The 23,766-nt window shown below is 38.3% G+C and overlaps 1 protein-coding gene across 1 annotated transcript in view; it reads left to right on the top strand.

Moving 5' to 3' along the window:
- Positions 1-23,766, top strand: part of RGS22 (regulator of G protein signaling 22) — a 62,577-nt gene that overhangs the window by 22,586 nt on the left and 16,225 nt on the right. The window contains exons 9-18 of the mRNA XM_037379061.1: positions 974-1,154; positions 2,772-2,911; positions 3,433-3,538; positions 5,385-5,510; positions 7,084-7,185; positions 13,076-13,270; positions 17,497-17,589; positions 18,109-18,275; positions 21,400-21,562; positions 22,171-22,329. Coding sequence (XP_037234958.1) covers positions 974-1,154; positions 2,772-2,911; positions 3,433-3,538; positions 5,385-5,510; positions 7,084-7,185; positions 13,076-13,270; positions 17,497-17,589; positions 18,109-18,275; positions 21,400-21,562; positions 22,171-22,329 — 1,432 coding nt within the window. The remainder of the gene's footprint in view (positions 1-973; positions 1,155-2,771; positions 2,912-3,432; positions 3,539-5,384; positions 5,511-7,083; positions 7,186-13,075; positions 13,271-17,496; positions 17,590-18,108; positions 18,276-21,399; positions 21,563-22,170; positions 22,330-23,766) is intronic.

The raw sequence follows: 23,766 nt of genomic DNA on the forward strand, positions 1-23,766 counted from the left end.
GTGTCTTCCACACACTCCAGGAACCTCCGAGACAATTTCCTCTCCACTGTGTTGTACCTTCAGCAGACATCCAGTAACTTGAAGTCCTCCATGAGAACAAGGGCTAGCGATTACAAGGCTTCTCCCAGCTGCTTATATAATATTTTGTCTGCTTCTTCATCCTGGCCAGCTGGTCTCTAACAGACTCCCACCATGACATCTGCCTTGTTGGCCCTCCCCCTGGTCCTTACCCATACGCATTTGACTTTGTTGTTACCATCATTAAGCTCTAGACCATCAAACACCCCCTAACATACAGGACTACCCCACTACCTCTCCTTCCTTGCCTATCCCTTCTGAAGAGTTTATAGCCATCCACTGCAGCACTCCAGTTGTGCAACTCATCCCACCGTGTTTCCAAACTATGCCGTAGTTTTCCTGCTGCACAATGGCTCTCAGCTCCTCCTGTTTGTTGCCCATGCTGCGTGCATGGGTGTAGATGCACTTCAGTTGTGCTATTGATCTTGTCTCCAACCCTGGCATGCCACCCCCAGGCTCATCTCTACCGAGTCTGGGTTTATTTCCTTCCCCCTTCAAACCTATTTTAAAGCTCTCTCAATGAGCCCTGCTAACTCCTGACTGAGGATCCTTTTCCTGCTTTGAGGTGAACCCTGTCTGTTGCCAGCAGGCTTGGTGCTGTGTAAACTGGCCCTTGATAAAAAAACCCAAAATTCAGCTGGTGATACCAGGCCCAGAGACAGGTGTTGATCTCTGCATTCCTCCGATTACACGCACCATCATTCCCTGCAACTGGCAGGACAGAAGAAAACACTCCTTATGCTTCTGATGCAGTAAATCTTGATACAATAAATACCATCATGGGGAGAATAAAAAAAAAAACCAAAAACACCACCCCCCCCCCCGCCAAATCACTCAGTATTTAATGTTTTGGGAAAGTCCTACTTATTAGCTTTTTTTTTTTTTTTTTCCCTAGGGCTCCCAGATTTCGTGTCACTCATTCAACAGCAATAGAAACTGCCAGTGCAAAACTGAAGCTCTGGCACACATACCAAGAGAGACCAAGGGTGGACATTGATCCTTTTCCACAAATAGTATCACTTCTACCATTTACACCTAAATCTTGTGTGCCTAGGATAACACCTTCCCTTCCTCAGGTAAGTAGGACCACAACACTGAAAACCAAAGCCTCGTCCCATCAAAAATAATGATAAAACTCCTTGAACTCAATGGAACAAGAATTTGGTACTTTGTTGTTAGAGTGTCAAGATTTAGCAAGCTGGTCTGTTGCAGATGTTTGTATATAAAAATGCAACAGAATATTACTATATTTTATGCAATGGATTGCTAAAAAATGAGTTAAATTACCTTCTCAGTTACATTCTGGCTATTTAATAAGCCTTTTGGATAGATATTTTAGTTCAAAATACTCAGAACTGCAAAATAAGTACCTAGCAGTGCAGATTCTGTCTTTCAATCAGCTTTATCTTAATACAGAGTAGTCCTTACAACTTCACTGCAGTTATCCTGAATCTACCCCTCATGTTTGTAGAAAGGGCAGAGTTCTGCTCATTTTCTATCACCACAGTCCTTCAATCAGCTACATGTGATTTTTGCCTTCTCAGAGGGCCATGAGCCACACAAACAGACCTTTTCACAGCATCTAGCTTGCAGGTGGCCAATTCAATTTTGACTCTTCTCCTTGAAAGTCTGAATTTGAGAGGTAACTGCAATAAAAGCTGCAGGTTTCCAGTAATGCAGTGTTAAGCCTCAGGGAAGAAGGTACTTGGAGATTGTGAATCGAGACTGTGGTTCCAGTATCAAGAACTGGGTGGGCTATGCCACAGATCTGTTCACACACATCTCTGTTACTTTGAGGTGGATAGTTTTAGACTATGATTCTATTTGTAAAAAAGTTAATTCATGGAGGCAATGGAGGAAAAACAGTGGGATAGATTTCCTGTTCAGAAGAAGTTGGGTTCAGGAGCCAGATTCCTGCTGATCACAGCAGGAATGGGAGCCAGAAGCAGCTGCCTCTTAAAGACTAGTTCTGGCTTCACAAGGTGTGCTAATGACCCAGGACTAGCTGCAGGTCAGGCAGACAGGATCCTAACTCTGCAGGTTTTCCAGTCCCTGTTGAGTTCAGCCCTTGAAGAAAACTATGACCTGGCACCTATGAACCTCACAGAATCAGCTGATGGATTTCTTCTTGCTGCTTTTTTCTTTATTCTTCTGTGAGAAATCTGGACTTTGGAGTCTTCCAGCTGCACTGTGCTTGCAAGAGCTTAGAATGAGCAGCAAGTCTGGGTCAATTTCTGAGGACACTATGAATGCAACTGTTGTCTCCAAAAAGTCAAAGCATGATGTTGTTCAAAATAAGTCAGTGATGGTGTGGCAGAATGCCCCCTTTCTTTCCCAGTCTGAATGAATGTATCTGCCTTACAGTGAGCTACTTCATCTTAGGAAAGATTCACAAAACACGTTCACATATTCTTCACCTGACATCCTCTGTAATTCTGTAGAAATGCACGTAACATATTTCTACCCATTAAAAACATAATTTTTAAGCTATAGTGGATATTAAGGTATGCTGAAAGATCTTGCAAGATATTCAGAGAAGCTTTTTGCAATTTGTGGTTTTACATATTGTGATTGACAAGGAAAAACAGTTCTGAAAGCCCTTGAATGTTTTTGAGTAGTTAATAAGAACATTAAGAAAACACAAAGGTGGAAAAATGATCAGAATTGCCTTATTTTGCTGTTATGCCTTTTAGAAAAGTAGAACAAAATCACCAACAACTTCATTAAAACTAGCTATGCCAAATTTCTCTTCGAAGAGATCATCAAGATTATCACCTACCCTGCCATCAAGTCAAAGCCCCCGAAAGGATGACATTTCTAGTAGTAGAAAGTGGTAAGTACAAAAATCCCTTGTACATCTTTCTGCACACCAACATACTTTGAATATTTATGAAACATTTTTAGAGCTTACTGTTTTAATGAATACTTTAATAGAATCATCTGCTTAGTGAAGCACAGTTATGGTACAGATCGCACGCATGGAGAATTCCTCCCTGGCTGATTAGTTTCTTGTTTGTTTGTGCCACAACAGGAAAAAAACTATTTCTCCAAATACAAGTGTTTTACACTCTCTTGTGTAAAGTTGATATTCTCTACATACATTAATCTTCTTTTAACCCATTCCAGTGCTCGCCCTCAAAAATATTCCGTGTCAGTAATTTCCACAGGGCCACATGAAAAAGTATTCCTCTACTTTTTCGCATTTATTATAAATTTGAACTCCATGTACTTTTTCCTCTACTATTCACTATGTCATTTTGCCTCTCTCATGACCCTTCATTGTTGTTTATTTTATCAGCAGTCCTAGTTTTTTCTTAAATATGTATTGAAGGTTTTGTTTGTTTGTGGATCCAGGCCAAAGTCAGTGAGCAGAGACATGATTCAGTGCATAGCTTTGGATGACACTGAAGACTCAAAATACCAGAGTCATAGAAAATACACCTATGCTGAGCTCCTCCCTGTAAGTACTACTTGAAAATATTAGTTGTCTTGAGTCACGGGTTAAAACACTTTATTCTGTAATATTAAAGGGGAAGTAGTCAATGATGGGGAGAAATTGGTTTGATTATGTGAATGTCAATGCCTTATGCAGAGGTATAATTAGAATATCAACATTTTCTGTGTGGTATCTGTCACTATTTGATAGGAAATCATCACACATACAGAGGTTTATTTTCACTAGAAAGCGTTGATCTTCTCCATGGTGACCATGTGTTCAGTAGGCTATTATGGAAAATGTACTGGTTAAATGTTTCAGTGGAATTGTTGCATAGGAATGTATACCAGACTTACAGTGAAAATTGAATCTACCCTAGAAAGTCATTAAAATAGTAAAACTCATAAGGGGAAAATGCATCACATGTACAATTCCTCTTTATTGCTTGTGTACTTTATTCTTTTCTTTGTTGAATTATTGCCTGCTAAGCAGGCTCTCAATCCAGCAAGCCTCAGGAAGGACAGACTGCACAGAAGAGCCTTTGCTCAATAACGGTTAAATTGCTGACAAATTGAACACGTGAGATGTCAAGATCTGGCAATTTAAAATATATCCAAAACCTTTCATGTTTGTGGAATGGTCTCAAAACAGTCTGCTCTTTCATGGAGGTATTGATACCCATGGCCTCACAACTAAAAAAACCCAACATATTATGAAATCTGGGCCTGTTTACACATGCATGGAGTCTGCTGATCATTTGAGCACGATTGATTGTTTTTCACAACAAAATCATACTTTGTTTATTACTTCACTGCAATAATTTTACTTCTTTGTTAATTTTGACAGAAGAAAAAGCTAGTCTTTGCATTTAGGGGAAATTTGCCACCGTGAACTATTCGTTTTTATACACCTTCATCATATACTTTCAAAGTTTCCCTCTGGCTGAGGGAGGACAATGCTACCCATTTACACTTACAGGGCTAGACTGGAACCTACAGTCAGGGCCCAACATTTGACATCACAAATATGATGCAAAAGGGAATGCAGGGATTCATAGTTTAACTTCATATGGGGGAGGGGGATCTTCCTACTCTGCCTTAGAAGTCTGGCTTCTCCATCCCTGTTACTGTTTGGAAAGAAGCTGGTTGTTAGCCACCACACTCATCTGCTCTCACTTCTGCTATCAGAGACAGCAAGTCAGCCAAAGTTTCTCTCTTGTGATAATCAGAAGCTAATTTACCTTTGCAACCTCCTCTGGATACTCTGTGAGTGTTGTCAAAATGGATGTACTCTTCCTTGAACACTCCAGGAGCTAGCCACAGTAAAGCGCATGGATTTCTTGCCCCCTAAAATGCTCATGATTTTGTTGCTGATGTGGTGTAACCCCAGGAGACATATCTTTTGTTCCATGCTAGTTAATTGTTTTGAAGCTTTACCAAATAACCACCTGTTAACTTCTCTTAATTCAAAACATAATAGGCTGAGCTGAGACAACTTTTGACAGCTCAGTGATATGGTTTAGTATCATTGGAATTCCCTGGATTCACAGCTAAAGGGTTAATGATAGAATTAAGACCAGGTTTGTTTTTCTGTTTGAAGTATTGAGGAACCACCTAAGGGATGTTATGGCCATTTTGCTGCTCTACATGCCTTCACTCATCAGACTTACTCCATTGGATGTGACTATTTAGTGGGAAAATGGTATGGAGAGCTATGATCAGTTGCATATGTTGTAGAAAATGGAGCCTAGTTTCTTGGGATGAAGATACTAATTGAACACACTGCATGGCCCTCCATTGTAATGTACTGACATTTGAAAATAATGAAAGCCTCTTGTTTCTTGCTGTATAACTATACTTTTTTTGTCCAGGGGAAAAGTGCTGCTGGCAGTGTTGTCTTAAGGGGATCAAGAATGGAAAGCATGCTGCAGTCTCTTTATTTGGAGAACAGAGCAGGCTACTACTTCACACACTTCTGTGAGAAGTCAGGGAATAAGGTATGAGCATTTTCCTACCCTGTGATAATTTAGTCCACAATTGACTGAATGCCAAGTTTTAGAGGGCAGTCAGACTGGAAAAAAAAAAAAAAAAAAAAAAGGAGAAAGAAAGATTGATGACTGGATGACTTATTACTTGTGAGACTCCAATCCCTCAACAATAATAAACTGTTCATGTGTATATTCATACTAATGACAGGTCTTAACCAAGCTGTCAGATCTTAACTGTCTCAAACCTATTGGAAATCTGATTGTACCATCAGGGATAAAAAAAGACTAATCATTTTTAAAAACTAGCCTTTAACTTGGCAGAAAAAATGAGGCCTTAACCCACAAAAACATCTTTTAAAAAGATGGAAAATTTGCTAAGCTATTACTCATGATAATCTCCCTCCTTCTTACTTGTTGGGTTAGTGATGTCCAAAATCTCTAACGTTTTAAAAACGTTCTTCTGCTTCCATGAAGCTTCTTGGATTTCTGAGAAACATAGCACTATTTCTTCTCTGCAGTCAGCAGATCCATCATTCATTGCTGGGTGTGAATTGAGGATTGGTTGGAACAAGTTATGAATCTGAGTCAGTGTTTAGTGGCTTTGCAGAAAAATTGAGTCTTTAGGGGAGATGTGAATGCAATCAAGATGGACATCTGTTTCACTGCTGGCACAACCCAGAATCCAGCAGCAGTAGCTAGAAATGTCTTTGGCTACTAGAATGCAAGAGCCAATGTTTCCAAAGCTGGATACCTTCAGCTAAAAGTGTTAAATGTGTATAGATAGATATCTAAACAAAAGTAACTTAGTTTTTCATCAGAGATAGGCACTCACCCACATGTCCTCTAGCCTTTGCAGGTGCCAGGCTCCTTTGAAAATTTACTTAAGGTTTTGTCTACAGCTGTGGAGCCTGTTTCACTCATATGCCGGATCTGGCAGGCTTCAGTTTGTGAAGCAAAGTTCCTTGCCCCTGTCTTTTTGGAGCACTTTATTGTCCAGTGATGGGGTTTTCAGGGCATTTTAAAGATCAAAACCCCATAAGTACATGATTAAAACAAAGAACTTGGGGAAAGATCTAGACTCCTTCTCCTGAAAGGTCTTTTGATGTTTGTTTGAATTTATGAAATGAGGCCAAGCCTCTGTGCCTCAGAAATGCATGTAATAAAAATGTAATGATAGCCCCAGTAACATGTCAAGTACACAATATTTAATTGTTTTGGTTATTGTTGCAAAATGCTATTACACCATGGCACAAATTCTGTGTGTCCATTATCAGCATTTCTTATTTAGTACTGGCTTTATGCCGTTGAAATGTGGTTACTCTTCAAATGTTAACTACAATATTAACAATTTTAATGACCAATGATGCATAAAGGATACAATAAAAGATATAGTATCACAGTGACAATGCTATTAAATATGTTGTCCTTCTGCCAATATACAACAGAAGATTAAATCCATCTTAAATTGAGCTTGATTTATGATGACCCCAAGGAGCTAAATAATTACTTGCATTGGAAAGTCAGCCTTTTATAAAGCTGTGATTTTTGGGTAGCAATAACTTACAATATTTTTCATCTCTAGTTGTGGAAGAACAGTGTGTACTTTTGGTTTGACCTACAGGCTTATCATCAGCTATTCTACCAAGAAACTCTTCACCCTTGTAAAATACGCAAGCAAGCTCAAGTAAGTTGTAAATAGTGTGTTTTCCCTTCACAAATATATTTGTTCATTCCCTTCACAATTACATTTATTCATTGTATAGACTGAAAAGAAGATAGAAATTAGAAAAGTTTCCAAATCTTGACAACTCATGCTGAAGTAAATCTGAGTTGTGGACAATAAAAGAAGCTCTTTGGAATGTTTCCATGGAATTTCTTGATTTAAATGTTAAACACGCATAGTTTGACTTCTAGGCTCTGCTGTCTGTTCCCAGTCTTATCTATTATACTCAGTTTACCTACTCTCCCCTTTGCTACTCTGTCGTATTTGGAAACTGTCTGCTTAGTGTTAACATCAGAGATAATATTTTTACTAAATCATGTAAATGTGCTGCACCTTTCCTTCCATCTCTCATGTGGATTAGACTTGCAGGTCTCACAGTCCAGACCTCAGATAATGACCTTAGTCATGAAAATAGGTCTTTCAGTTTGCAGTCCTGTTTTTCTGATTTTCAGGGTACCATTATGCTCTCTTCACAGTTGTCAACCCCACACCCCACCCCCATTTGATCTTTAGAGCCTCATTTACTGTCAAGCAGCACTGATATTTCCTACAGATGAGCATACACTTTAAGTCAGGGAATAAACCAAAAGTGAACTGGTTCACCACAGCCCATAGGTGCTGATGGCTGTCACTGAGCACAAAATAGTCCCATACTGCCAGGGAAGGAGGCTGCAGTCATGTGATATCATTAGAAGTACACCAAGCAACTTTTAAAACCACTTTGTGAAATGTTGGTCTGTTTTTTTCTCTGCAAACTTTGTGTAGGAGTATATCCTACCTGCATATTTCAATATATGCTGTAATAGAGCAAAGCTACTGCATATGTCATTGGAACAAGTATCTGTAGAGAGCAGTGGAGAATAATATCTTTGTACAGCTTATGTTAGTGAGCATCTGGACTTCCTTGAACTTTTCTTCTTTTCCTGCACGGAGGTTTTACTGGGACAAGTGACAGAATTTTGCATACTTGTCCAGAATTCTCACCTGAATCAGTGTTGTTTGTACAGAAACTCCAAGCAGGGTCCAAGGCATGGACGACTCCTTCTCTCTTGTCACATGTTGGCCGACTTGAACTGCTACCTTATTTAGTTGTTTTCCTCTCCAGCTCTACTTACAGCCTGAGGCTGAGACCAACTGACTGTACTCCACTAAGACTGACTGTCTCCTGTATCTGCCCAGGCCTGTGTGTGGCTAGGGACCCTGCTCACAACAGGCTTGCAAGTTAATCACATCTAGACTGTGTCTTCATTTTCCTATATGTTTTGTTGCATGACAGATCTTAGGTTACGGTCCATGATGGTTTTCAATTTGGTTTCATTTCACTTACACTCTTACGCTCTTTCTGCAGTGGTTGCATGGCTGAAAACTAAGGCTCCGGTCTTTTTTACTTATCTTATTTCCAGTGCCGGCCTGGTGGTGACAGCAGAACATTGTACAATCAGTATTACCAGGCAATTGTGGAGCGCTACATACACATAGCCATTAAAGTAAATACATCAAAACGAAATACATGAAACTGTTCCATTAGCATAACTAACAGCTGAAATGTAACATAACAAATCAACACATGTGCTGCAACATTTGGTATCATTCTCAAGCTTGCCTTTTAAGGCTACACAAAAATTGTTCTTGTTTTCGTTGGAACACGGTAAAGAGTCAAGCTGCAACCAATCTACAGGATCTGCTTATGGAAGAGATGCCTTCCCAAATTCTGCACTCACCTTTGGCACAATAAGATACTCCTAAGAGAATGTGAATCACATTCACACAACACATTGTCATATATATTTTAGTATTTATTACAGAAAGAGACATCCAGAGTATTCTGTACATGTTCTGCCTGCTTCCTGTTAGAAACAAGAGCAAACCTGGATTGCTGTCTATCTGCTACTCATTGTTTCATTTGTCAGGCATTTTTATTTCAGCTTTATGATAGAGTAAGGAAATGCATTCCAAGGTGTATATAAATTCATCCAAGCAAAGAAATTATGATGAGAATGAAATCTGATGGATAAGAACAATGATGAATACTGGTAATCATCCAGGAACGTATATGGTTATTCACTATAAACTTACACACAGAAGTGTAAAATAAATTGGGAAAGAAAAGCAATAAAGAAACACATATCATAGTTTTCAATAAAAAAATAGCTATTTAGAGTTAGAAAATTTAATACAGTTATAGGAAGTACAGTATTTTAACACTAGAATCAATTTAGATAAAGGGAGTTACCATCACTGTGAACTTTTAGGGTCAGACACAAGATTTATGTTAGTGGAAAGTGATGATGGGGGTTAAGGCAATTTAGCCTTTCTATTTAAGACCAACCAGTGCATTGTATTCTTTCAACATACGATTCTGTCAAGCAGCTGCACAAGGCCCTCATTTGGATCAGAGCAATATCTATGCTTTTGGGCAGCAATATAAGCACTCAAGCACTTGGACTTAAATGTTTTTGTGTTTGTTGTAGTCATTCTGAGATTGCTTACCAAAGCTGCCTCATCTGGGGATAAATTCACACCAAAACCCAAGGCTGGAACAATCCCTGATTTGGAAAGTCATAAATGAGACCAAGGTCTTAATCTGAATTTCCTAAGCATTTTGTATCTTCAGATTTGTGCCATTATATGTAATTTCAAGATGCAAACTCTGACCAGATTTCCAGACAGGGTTTTGGGTTCAATCCATCACTTATTCTAATAGATTTATAGAAAAAGGTATAGCTGGCAGGTAGGAAAATTCTTTGTGTTTTGCAAAAAGAACAAAACATCAAATAAATTATGATGTGCACTTGACGTCACACGCTTAAAATTTTTGTATGAATCTAATAACGTTTAAGTTCATTTAATCTATTTTTTCCTGTTTATACTTTAGGAGATTAGCAAATGCAAGTTTCACTGTTCCACTGAGATTCAGAAAACCACAAGAATTCCATGACATGGGAGTCAAAAAAGGCTATGAATATTCTTTTTCAAAGGATAAAATGTATTTTCCCCCTATACCTTACTAACTTCATTGCCCACTGTTGAAGGTTGTGAACACTGACACTTTTCTGCCTTTTTAGCATGTCTAGAATACTTTCCAGTTGATTTTCCTGCAGTCCTTGCATTCATATCAGTGCAGATCTACAGATGCACCTGAACCCTCAAGCAAGGGAGACAGGGATGAAAGCTCCTTCTCATTTCTCCCCTATCAGCAAGTGCATGCATTCAGTTTCTCACTTTGTGATACTTTCTACTCGGTGAGTCAAATCCCATAGCAATGGATTCTTACAAGAATTTAAGCAAAAAGATGGCATCATGCCAGATCCTCAGACACTGTAAATCTCTGTCCTTCAAAACTGAAGAGGCCATCCTGATTACAGCACTATGGGTCTGGCTGGTCCTTTGAGTTTGGAAAAGTGCACTCTTATAGGTAGCTTAACCAACTCTAAAATTCTGCTTCACACCAGCCCTAACTATTTTTTCTTGAAAAAAAAGGTCTGTCTTTACTATGTTGCAGGTTTGCATGTGAAATTATACAGGACTGGGGGTACTTCTGCAGGTAAAGCAGATACGGCAATATATAAAGACAGGGTTTATGTGAGCAGCTTGTCAATAGTGTTTGGCCAAAGTTTCCTTAGTCTGAGCAATTTCTGACTCTGTAGGCTGATATTTTTTGTCAGCTCTGAAGAAGAGTAGCAAATATATGCAAGTTAACCCATTTCATATGAAATCATGGGGGAAAGAAGAGTTCCTCCCAGTAAACTTGTGGAGTGTTTGTTTCAGCTTTATTATTAAAACTATGCTAAAAACGAGCAGTCATTTAAAAAATCAGGTTAAATGTCTGTTACACTATTGAGGACCTATCTTGGACCCTTTTCACTGATATACACACACCCTGTGTGGTTTTATGAGTCATAGCAGGTGGAGCAATGTAGCCCTAGTGACGAATACAATTGTTAACCCCCTCTTTAAAATGTCTCTTTTAAAAAATGCCACATTTCCCTGTCATTGGACTGGTCCTTTCTAATTTGGCTGTTTTATACGTTAAATGATTTGGATCAGACTAGAACATGATGTAACTGAAAATTTAGTAGTGTTAGGGTTCTTCAAAATAACTTCCAACTTTTGAAATCACTATGAATCTAATTAATACTGTGTTAAATCTAAAATTATTTGGGGATTTGCTGAGAAGGGCATAATTTAGGATAAATGTGGTCTTGTTCTTCAGCTAGGACTCTTCCTGTAGATGTCCTCACTCTCTGACCTTACCCTTACACCTGGAGGTCTTTACTGCACTGATAATATGGGCCACAATAGCCACAAACCATCTTTGCTTTCAGCGATTAGATCTGTGTAGAAAGGGGATGGAATCCTGCACAGATGGTAAATATAGTAGTCGCAACACGTTCTGACTGGGGGATGGATGCCAGCCATCATAGCCCTGTATTCCTCAGCGTCCTGGTATCAGGGGAGTCTAAAGGGTCTGTTTCAAATTTTTAAGGTGCAAAACAATCGGGATGTAGGCTGGTACTGTTGCTGCTTGAAAGAAAGAGTCTTATAAATCAGAATTTCATTCAAAACAAACAGAAACATAATTATTTAATGTACTCAAATATTCTCCTACTGTGTTTGAAATTTAAACCCAACAGTGTTTTATTAGTGTTTGAACACAGAGTAGATGTATTATTTTCTTCTTTTTTACTGCTTTGTACATCTGCTAGTTACAGCTGGATTTTAGCAACATAAGGAAAATGAGAATTATCAGAAACCTGCATCCTTCATTATCAAAACTGTGTGATAATAAATAGTGAAGACGGGCTCTCCAGTGCCATCCTAAAGAGAAATTCTGATTTATGCTACTAATCTGATCCCCTGTCCATGTATTTGAAAACTAGACTTTGACAATATGAAGAGAAAACATTTACATGTATATGAAATTTATTACATAAGCATCCTTTTTCACTTGAGTTCATAGCTGCACTCAGAATCATGATGTATTCGAAAGATATTCTGGCATGTCTTCTTACAAGATATTCCTGGAAGAAAGTGTTTTTCTCTGATTTTTCAATGTGGGTTTTTTTTTTTTTTTTGTAGCAATTTATGAAACATTAAAAACCCAAGAATTTGACTTAGGGGACTATTTGGAAAAAAAATTCATCTGAAATAAATAAAAAAAATTATACTTCAAGAATGAGCTGCTAGTGAGAAGGAAGCATTCTCCAGGTTCAGTTTTCTTCTGTTTGTACATGTTAAATGTCAAACTATGTGCTTCATAAAAAAGCAGATGGTAATCCTTGCTTTGCTGAGGATTTAGACCTCAGTTGTGCAGTGGTATCTCCTGTTATGGATCCTGTAGCATGATGGAGCTTCACTAATATTGAAGAACTGTGGAAGAGAATCTCCATACAGAATGAAATCTTATAATTTTTCATTAATTTTAACTTTAAATTTACAAATTCCCATCTATTCAGAAGAAGTAAAAACCCCTCACAAGCTGACCCAGCACATATTCTGCAAAACAACAATACAACTTCATGAATAGTGCAGTTGCTATACTGATTGCGGTTATCTGAATTTAATTAAGAATAAACCACATACCTCCAAGCAAAAATTACATTAAGCATTATTTTGTGATCTAACTAATTTAACAAGTAGGAGTAAAAATAGTAGGGAGGTCAGTTATGGCAATAACTGAATTTTGGACGAAATAGTATTATTGGTAAAACAAGGCAGGTGTAATTAGATATACATTCAGAATATACAGCAGGGCAGTGGGGACAAATATGCATTCATTCTTTCCTTCAACGGACTGTGACCATTGGAACGGATGACAGCTAAGAAACAGTTTTCTTCTGTTTTATTGTAGTTCCTTTATGCAACTTACATTGCCCCATCTGCCAGTATGGACATTGGACTTCATCAGAGTAAGAAAAACATGATTTATCAGAAAATTGACCCAGCTTTTGAGGATCTTTTTGACCCAGCAGAAGAGTATATCCTCACTGTTCTGCTAGAACCATGGACGAAGATGGTGGAAGCAGACAAATATACTTATGGAAAGGTAACTGATCTGGATGATACTGTGAAAAATATTTATGTCATGGAATAAAATTACAAGAGCCTTCGTATGCAACCCTGTTACATTTATAGTCAGGAAGGGAGTATTATGGGATGTTTTGCTTACCCCTTTCTAAGCTAATGTGTGGAATAGACTGAGCTTCCTGTGAGCAGACTTGCCATCTGAAAAGAAGGTCAGGCTTCAGTAGACCTCTTGGTCTGTGAATTAGGGAGGAATGCATCTTGCTATGGCAAAATTTTCTCTTTCACTCCGGAAGTGTCATGGATCTGCAATCTTATAATTGATAAAAAGTAATTTTCTTACGATAGATTGCCCACAAGCCTTCTATGTTTTTAATGATAAGTACAAAATAAGCTGTGTTTCTAGAGTGTCAGTGCAGTGATACTAGGTCCGTATTAATTGTATTGAGTATTTCTTAGTGTTTACAATGAAAATGCAGCTACTGCTTAGCATAAGAGGAAATGTGATATGGTGACCCAGCTGTATGTACCCCCAATACTTTTTAGGTAGCTGCCCTGCTGTGTAAGGACTAACTGTGCCCTGCAGGCTTCCTGAAGTAGGTGGCTCAGTGGTGTACTCAGTTCTAATCCCAGAAAGCCCCTGCAGGCTCATGCACATTGGAGGAGATGGCTGCAGTCCTGACTCTGTTTTTGACAAATAAGAACAAGAAATGATGGAGGCAGTGGTGGATGCTGTGGCTTTACGCTCTTCGTAAACTTATCTGCAAGTTACCAGTTGTAATCAGACTTCTAATTCCAAGTCTTTAACATCTCTCTCTTGGATATGGAAGGAGAAACTTACAATGGGGAATCAGGAGGTGGAGCGCAGGAAGTTAGTTCTTGTTCCTGTTTTTCTCCACTATGACCTTAGATGAAGCATCTCCATTTTTACAGGAAATATCATCACTTACTGCTGATACTTCTGTCAGCATGTAATGAGAACATGCATGCACTGCCCCCTGCAAAACATTTTTAAATGGGGAAGTTCTGTAGTACAATGTATTTTTCTTACGATATTATGCATGCATGTATGAACAACTAGGAGAACAGATGCCTAAAATCAAAGTTGAGAACAGTTTTCTAGGCCTTTTAGGTGGTGGCCAGTATAAAACATTTAAGAATATAGAACAGAAAAAAAACATTCAGCAGTACTGCCAGCTTCAGCACCTTGCAACTGAGAAGACTAATGAAGCAGAGCTCTTATCCAGATTTTTATGTTTAATAGTCTTTGATGATTTTTCCCCCCATGGGTTTATGTGAATGTGTCTTGAGTCATTTTACATCTTCAGCCTCACTGTAGTAGTAGGTTCCATGGTTTAATCATGCAACAGGAGAAAAAAGAAAAGCTTACCTTAGTTTGTTTGCAGACTTCTCCCTGATAATTTAACCTGGTACGCCGGTTATTTAACCTGGTACGCCAGTTTGGCATGTCATGAGGAACTTGTCATATCCTCAATGTTGTTATGCTTTTACGTGTTTTGGTTGTGTCCAACTTCAATTACATTTCTTTGAAACTCAGGAATCCTGGACTATTTGACCTCTCCTCTTACAGAAGGTGTTCCATACCTTAGTTACACTTATCATCCCCATCTGTATCTGTTATTTTATATTTTGATGCGATACAAGCAGTACTTGAGATCTGGGATGCACTAAGGATTACCCAGCGGCAGAATCAGAATTGTGTTTTCTGTTTTGCTCTTTGTTCCTTTCCTAATCGTTCCTATGCTTCTAATTGTCTTTTGACTCCTGGTGAACTTTGAGTGGATGTGCCAAATGTAAGCTAACAGCCAACTGCAAGGATTCCAAGATCTCTTTACTAGTAACAACTAATGGAAAGCCCTAATTTGGAGCTCACTGGAACGACCTAATGTTTATTGTCCTTGAATTCAGCTGCCCTTTTATCATGCGGATGCTAAAGTGTCCTGAAATCCTGCAGTTCTTCACAGTCAATTTATTTTTTTGCTCTGTGGAATCATTTTGCAAACTTTGTTGTATCCTCACTCACCGCTTTTCCAGATAATTTCTAAATGTTTAAAAAACCAACCTCAGCACAGACCCCCGTGAGACTCCAATAGGAACCCCACCCCATAATTTATTTCTTTATTTTTTATTTTCTATCTTCTAATTAATTCACAAGGGGACTTTCCTTCTCATCCTGTGATAACTTAATTTCCTTAAGAAATTTTGAAAGTTTGAACATTGAAAAAAAACTTACTAAAATGAAATATACTAATCCAAACACATCTGCAAAATAATATTTTTGTTTTTCAGCATCTTTTCTAAGCTTTCTGATAAATTTTTTTTCCTAAGCTATTTCAGCTGTAATTGCTTATGACCTGCAGAATACTGTGCAATTGACCACTGCTTTCATTAATCTGAAATGTTATTTACTTTCAGGCTAGTTTTACAGTACAGTCTTTCATAAATCTATATTTTCCATGTGTATTATCAGTACTAGTTGTCTAATATATATTGCCAGTCCCCACTAAGTCAAGTCATTGACTCAATCGATTATTAGTATACATCATTTTTGTATAAAAAGGACTCTGCTTTTGACGACTCTCTGAGTGTTTTCATTGCTTCTAGTGATGGAAGAATTCCTCCAGAGTAAGAACTGAAAATATAAACTTTTGCTTTAAGTTAGTGCACGTGTCATTTTATACCTCCTTGAGTTAACAGAGGGATGATCTATTACCTTTTCGGTTTAGATGATGCTTTGCTTTGCAAGTGTAGTTACGTGCAGACTTCTCGGTGCCCTAATAGCACAAACCTCTTAATCAGGGCACGAAAAACCAGAACTTAATCCTTTTGAGTGCACAATACATGTGTTTCTGAAGAGTTATAATACACAGACATAAAACGACCTGTTCTAGGAGGCACTCGAGTCTCTTTGTACTAGGCGCAGCCTGATGCTTAGACGCACTCCTTCCCAGCACAGGAGACAAGGTCTGCTTTGTATTTTGTTCAGTCCCTGGCTCTACTCTTCCCCTTTGTTCTACCATACAGCAAGATATATTTGGCCCATAATGAAACAAGATATTTTATCAAGAATTAGGTGAGTCCAAAATTGTTTATTTGGGACGTGGTCAGTATGTATCTATATTTTTATTTTTAAATGAAACATGAAAACGGGAGTTCCTTTTTATTGTTGACTCTCATCCTGTCTCTGCTTTCTGTTTAAACTTTATGAAAAATGTTCTGAATTATTTTCCTATTTACTTTTAAACTACTTATTCTTTTAAAGGAAAGAATACCCAAAAGCACTTTAAAACAGTGGAATAGAGTTACACTGAGCCTGAAGGCATTCAGATAACACGGTGATTAGTGTGGTATTCACACTTAGACAAAAGCGTAATGAATATTAATCTAAAAACTCTCTTCTCTCCCTTGCACATCAACTCTTGTATAATAAAACCACAGCTTTCTAATCTTTGTAATGGATGTGCTAATCGGTATAACACATTGACTCAATTTTGCTAAATACCCTAAAACCCGCATTTGAATGGTTCAAGAGGGTCACCAAACCGTTGGTCCGTTATGCAGTTACTGAATGTTTGCACATAACCTGGAGAACGGCTCTAGTTATGTATATAAGGCTTCTAATTTAGTTTAAAAATGCCAATACTTCATGAATTCTAATCATGCACAATTTATTATTTTAAGGCATTACCTGGTATAAAACTAAGGAAGGGGCCAAGACTGAAAGTCTGAAAGCTTTCACCTTCATTGTTTAGATATTATAGCATCTTAAGTTTCCATTTCTGGAAGTCTGTGGCACTCTATCTTTTTCACACTTCTCACTGAAAGTCATTGTTTTAAGACCTTTTTGTGTTTCTCAGTGGCACTTTGACACACTATTTGCTGGTATAGGCAATCAGGTAAGTCTGACACAATATACATAATATAATATATACACAATATAATTGAGTAATTTTTAAAACACAAAGTTCTTTTCTTAAAGATATAGTTATTTAGTGGTGTTTTGTGGAAATCTACATTAAATTAATCTACATTATAATTTTATTCTACCAGAACTTTTAACTGAATTGTTTGTCACAAGGATGTGACTTCTAGTGTCTTTTAAATATCAGCCTCATTACTGGCAAACGTATTCTTTTCTGTCCACTGTCACTGGCAAAGTGCCTGACCAGTTCTCCATCTTTCTATAATGTGTACTGTAGGGATGACATAAGATATTATTTTTATTAGGTGGAGCTGGTGGAAGAAACTCGACAGTTGGACTCTGTGTACTTTAGAAAGCTCCAGGCTTTGCATCAAGAGACTGGTTCCAAGAAGGATGAGGTAAGACAAGTACCTACTAACAAAAACAAATGCTTTCTATCAGAGGGGGTTAACACTTTGCGTATCAGCAATAAAAGACTGACCAAATCCCAGTCTGGAGAGGCAAGTAGTCTGATTTCTACCATTCATTTTGGGGAATGATTAACAGCCTTTTTTTAATTACGAATACAGGTCTTCTGTCAGTTACATCAATATCAGACCACTGTATAATTGCAGTCAATGAGATAGTTTTCACTAAAGTCTGTGGAATGTATTTTGGGCCCTTATTCTTGAGTAAATATATGAATTTCAAGTAAATTACAGGTATATATTGATTTATTTGATTATGGAACCCACACACACTGGTATGTTTAAAGCAAACATAGAACTAAAGCTGATTAAGAGCTGGAGCCTTCATTTTTTTTCTCAGCAATCAAAAACTGTTGTAGAGGAAAGTTGTCTAATGCAAGGATTCCTAGACTGAGCAAAATACAGAGATGAAAAAAGCAGTTATGCAAGGGAAATAATTTCTTCCCTCAGAGTACTGTTGCTGACACGTGTCTGCCATGCCACCCTGATGCTCTCAAAGAAGATCAGCACTTGCATCAAGTTCACAAAGAATCGACAGGTCCTAATCTATCTGACCTGATCCACGACAAAATGAAGTTAGAACAGTTCTGGGCTTTTCTTAATGAGCATTCTGCAGGGTACGTTTCTTTGTTATTATTATTTTACCCATTTCTAAGTTCAGAAGAAATTTTTGCTGGGGATCCTGGCTATCTAAATGTTCACAAGATTTAGTTGTTTTAAAGAATGTGTTTGTATATTTATGAAATCCACATGCACATTGTTCAGGCAACTCAATTGTCTTAACATTTTGGGGGTAAATATTCTCTTGTCATAACATGTTTGTATTACAGTTCTGCTTTCAGTTTCTGCTTTGATTAGTGGCAAACCCCTGAGTAGAGCAATTAGCCTATAATAAATAAAAATTTATATTTTTAAGTACAGATCTAATTTAGTACATTTTAAAGATTAAAGCTAGATGTTATAAAAATGTACAAATAGAAGACAGCCATGTTATTCCCACAGTTGTGAAAGTAACTGCAGCTGTGTGTTTGCACTGATCTGAACAGAATAAGGTATCATCTTGTAGCAGATACAGTTTATGTAGGGTTTTTGAAAAAGTGAGCCCATTTGTTTAGAAATGAAGATCTAAACAGAAGTTCCAGCAGAAGTAAATGTCAGTTTGCCAACCCCGCAACTGCCGCCACCCCCCACCATCACCCCCCACAAGCCCCACACTAATCTCTATCCTGTTTTAGGAAAAGGCAAATATACTTTTTAAGTAACTGCTATCATGTCCTTAAATTGTCATTTCCTTCCTTTAATCTAGGTTCCCATGAGCTGATGTTTTGCATATTGCCTATTGCTTCTAGTCAAGCACTGCTATTACATTAGCTTGGATATTGGTCAGCTTTTTTAAAAGTGTCCAGAGATGGGTATCTAGCACAGGATTCCTCTGGCCAAGACTCAGTGTCATCACTTCTGCTTATCATCATAGGTTCTCTTTGTAGTCAGAGAGAGAAATACATGCTTCTGGACACAATTCTTCTAATTCTGAAGGTAACATCTAAAACCAGTTTGGATGGATCATTTCTAAGGACGGCTATATCTGCTCACTGACTACAAAAAGACTGTAGGTAATAAGTTCAGATAGAGATTCTCATGCGGTGGGTGTCTATGGTCAAGTGACTTCTGAGTTGTCTAGACCAATGGTCTCCAAACTTTTCTCGTCATGCATCCCATCAGTAAAGAGCATGAACCCTCAATATATGCATATTTATTTTTTAATAAAGTATATTAATGTGATACTGAAGTTCTAATATTTTCTTCCTGCCTCCTAATGAACTGTCTCACATACCTCCTGGGGTGCACACACCCCACTTTGGAGACTGCTGGTCTAGAGTTCCTCTCTAACTGGGGAAACAGTAGGAATCACAACAGGTCACTGGCTAGGATGGGGTCCTGGACAGGTGTGCTGAACTGCATCTGGGACTTCTGGCCTCTCTGTTAATCATGGACAAGTATCATATTAAGTGACAGAGCCAGGCAGAGAAATTTTTAACTTACATAGAAATTTTCTTTTGTAAAAATTAATGATGAGGAAAAACATTTGAAAAAGTCTCACAAAACAGTGTTTTAGAGCTGGGTCCAGATCTAGTAACTCTGAAGTCCAGCTGGCATGCTATAGTAAAAATCCTTAATGGTGCTATAAGCTGAAGGGATCCTAGAACTAACGCAGTCTGGAAAATTTCAGCAAAAAACAACAAATGTGTCATTTGCCTTTTCCATTAAAATTTATGGTTCTGTTATTGCCCAATTGTAAGTGACCCAAGTTTTGGGAAGGCTGATGAGTACCTAGGCACAAATTCTGGTAAACTAAACAAAGTTCCATTAATTAATATATTAAAAAATATATAGGGTATATTCACACAATTGCAGGACAATTTGTGTTACTTTGGGTTAGTGAGTTACCACTTGTTAGTCTTGCCAGACTAACTGAATATGCACATGCTCCTGATCTGTTGAAAAGAAAAAGTAGAGTGTGCTAGGATAAGCCATCACTGTAAACAGTTTAACCTAACACAGTTTAAGATTATATATTTCGCATTTAAATAAGGGACATATTTGATCAGTTGTCATAAGCAGATGCCAAGAAGTAACTCCATAAACCACAGTAACTGTAACTTGGATTGTTTGCATTTGGGTGAACTTATTCATGTTGTGAGGAACTAGTAAATGAAAGAATTTCATTCTCAATAGAACTTAGGTCTGTAAGGGTCTCAAAATACTTTTGAAAGGGGGACATCTGTTCTTAAATCAGTCGGATGCTTTCAAAAGTTTTACTCATAGATTAATGCTTTGGAAAAGCCAGTTAGTAGCTGAATGGAAAAGTGAAACAGAATTGTCTGAATTTAATGTTTCATACTTCCTGCTGCAAATACATTGAACATCCTCATTAAAATACTCACAAAACTTCAGCTAGTAAGATACTATCAGAAAACAGTCATACAAATTAAACTGAAATTGTAGGTATGTCACTTATTCTGTCCTCTGTTTTAAAGAACAAAACCAATATATGTCCTATTAAAACAAATTGATAGTATACACTCAAAAGACTATGAACAATACATAGATCAAGAATTGCACATGGAGATTATTTGTCATTACTGGGAATAATGAAATAAGTAGTAGAATCAGTAATTTTTGAAAACGTAGCCCACAAACCGCCCTAGACACAAGATTTACCATACATAGTTTTTCTCTGCCTACATGGGGTAGGAAGGGGATGATTTCTGGGGCTGATGTTCCCGGCTGTCATCCCTGCTCTTTTCTCAGGCAATGTGATGAGGAAGCAGAACAAGAGGTGTCGACTCGTCTCTTGGTGGCTCACAGCCTCAGTACTGCTTCAGATTCTCATCTGTTTAATTTTTCTTTCTGCCTGAGAGCTCTGCGCTATGGGTCTGGTTCACAGTCCCTGCTGGATTTAGCAGTGGCACATTGAGGAGATTACTCCTTTCAGGGTAGCCCAGAAGGGACCCTAAATGAGACTCCTAAGATGTGTGTTTGATCAGCCTGTTCAGCAAGTGCCACAACCTCACCAGATGGTACCGGCAAAGAAAAAAATGACATAACATTTCAGTCCAATCTGACCTGGTATTTAGGACTTGAACACTTTGGTGGCTTGTGGTTAAACTAGTAACTCCCTAGAATGTTGATGAAATTAACTCACTATTAAAATAACATTCTGTTTAAATTTGTTTGTAGCATGGATCTCATGTGCTGGCTAGATATTGAACAGTTCAGAAAGATGCTCCACAAGGATAAAGAAAAAAGGGAGGAAAAATCTAAGGACATTAAAAACAAGTACTTAAACAAAAGTTACTTCTTCGGACCCAACAGCCCAGCTACCAGAGAAAAACAAGAGCAGGTATCAGCTGCAAAAGTGTTCATAATGAACAATCACACTGAATGTGACTGAGATAAAAGAAGCTTTCCTCCAGCTTTTCCCCAAGCCATCTCCTCAAATCTTACCAATATTTTTGGCCAGACATCTGGTTCTGTTCTGGTTGTGGGGGTCCCTTCCTTCCTGTTCAGGCTCTTCCTCCCCTCTCTTTACAGAACATCTCTCTTAAACCCTGATCTGAGGCCGCAGCCAGAGCTTGCACAACACAGCTCAGAAAAAGTGTAAAAATGGCTTTCAGGCAGAGTAACTTGTCTCAGCTTTCTATTTTAGTATGTCAGTAAAGCCACAGACAGCAAGTCTGAGCTGTGGTACTCCGATCTATCTTTATACTTCAGGAAATTTACTTGGTCAAGCTTGGGTATTATTTGCTGGAGCCTGTATTCTATTATAGGTAGGGACAATTGTAATCTGTCCCTTTTATGAAAAGTACATGTGAGCCTTGGGTAAGCATGCATTAAATGCTTTGCTTACAGTTAAGCTCATGCTTTGCTAAATCAAGGATGTAGAGAGATAAAGGACTTTTGGTATACACAAAAGTTTATGTCATGTGTTGTTGTATTTGGATTACTTAGCTAATGCATTCAGGTGGAGGATGGGGACAAATCCTTCATGATCGACTTTCGGCAGCGGTTCTGCTAGGAATTCAGCAATGTGTCCAGGAGAGATTAGAAAAACAATGGCTGCCATTGTTCCTGGCAGATGAACACCATGGGGCGGAGAGACAAGCAAAGGTAATTTTTTAACAAAGCAACACATCCTGGCATTGTTTTTGTTTGGCTCATAATTTGCCATTCAGATAAAATGGTTCAGAGGAAAAGCAGTCCACAGCTCACATTCAGTCATTGAAAGAGATGCTGTAGCATGTACAGGTTGAAGCATTTAACTCGCTAATTGTGAAGGCAGTTCCTCTGAAGGCTTAGTCTAGCTGACAGTAGTTAGATCCTAAATCTGAAGGAACTGGCGTTAGCTCCATTGCCAGCCAGGCTGCCAGGGGAGTAAACTAATCTTTGCTGTAGTGCAGCACTCTCTGTATGCCATTTTGTCCTAGTCATACACTTGCACACAGAAGAACTGCTGCTTTGTGTAAAGGATTTGCCCAAGGGGACAAGAACACAAGCAAATGAATGGGCTTCCCACGCTGTATTCTCTCTCTTACACTGCCCATATTCTCCCATCTGGAGCTGCACTGCCTGTAGAAATGACTCCAGGACTTGTGAAATTCTGCTGAGTGGGGAGGTTAACTGCTGCAAGCCTTAGACCAATTGGTTACTTCAGAAAGTTGCCAGAAAAGTGGGAATGAGGAGCCTTTCACTCCTGCTGGTTCATTAGAAAGACTGGGGAATGGGCAGAGCAGCTAACATCTGCCTTTTATGAGAGTGCCTCTGTAGCTGGGATCTGTGTAGGGGCAAATAGACTTGTTTTTTTGCACTTCCACAACAGCTCTGAAATGTGAATTACACAGCAGAGGGAAACTTTACAGTTCCACCAAGCAGACACATATGCACACTGCATTGATTCGTAAAACTTGTTTTCCATGATCTTTTTAGCATCAAGAACATTGTCAGAAGTGTTGTCACAAGTGCATATGATCTGGATCCTTTTCATTGATTCAGAGCACTAAGCAATCTGACAAGTATAGGTTCTGGCAAGACAAATTTTAATTTTAATAACGATTATGTGATTAAAACAAAATTTCCTAACCCTCTGCGTTTTTAGCTGAACTCTGCCTTCTTTACAAGGCATGGCACAAGACCATGCAATAAGGCTAAGTTGCTTCCAGGTCTGGAAGCTAGCTCATGCCTCTTCTTGCACCTGCTGCACTGTACTGGCAGGGAGAGCAGCCCACGCAGTTTGGAAAATGCTGCATTCAACACTAATATACAGTTTAGAGGATATACATACTTCTAATGAGCTTTTCCTAACTCCGTTTATGTCTGACTGCTCTTTTCTCTTTCTTATTGCAAATTCAGAGGATGAAAAGGTCCTTTGAAGAAAGTATTTTAGAAGAAATGAAACCAGATGACATTCTCCACTTGGCTTCATATTTCACAGTGACCAAACACTGTGGGCATGCTATGTAGTCCTTATTCAGAAAATCTGCCCTTGATTTGAGGTGTATTTTTGCTACAAAGACGCTGCAGGATCAAGACTATATTTCTGATGCAGCT

The sequence above is a fragment of the Falco rusticolus genome, chromosome 3, assembly GCF_015220075.1.
Source record: "Falco rusticolus isolate bFalRus1 chromosome 3, bFalRus1.pri, whole genome shotgun sequence".
In the NCBI taxonomy this organism is placed as follows: Eukaryota; Metazoa; Chordata; class Aves; order Falconiformes; family Falconidae; genus Falco; species Falco rusticolus.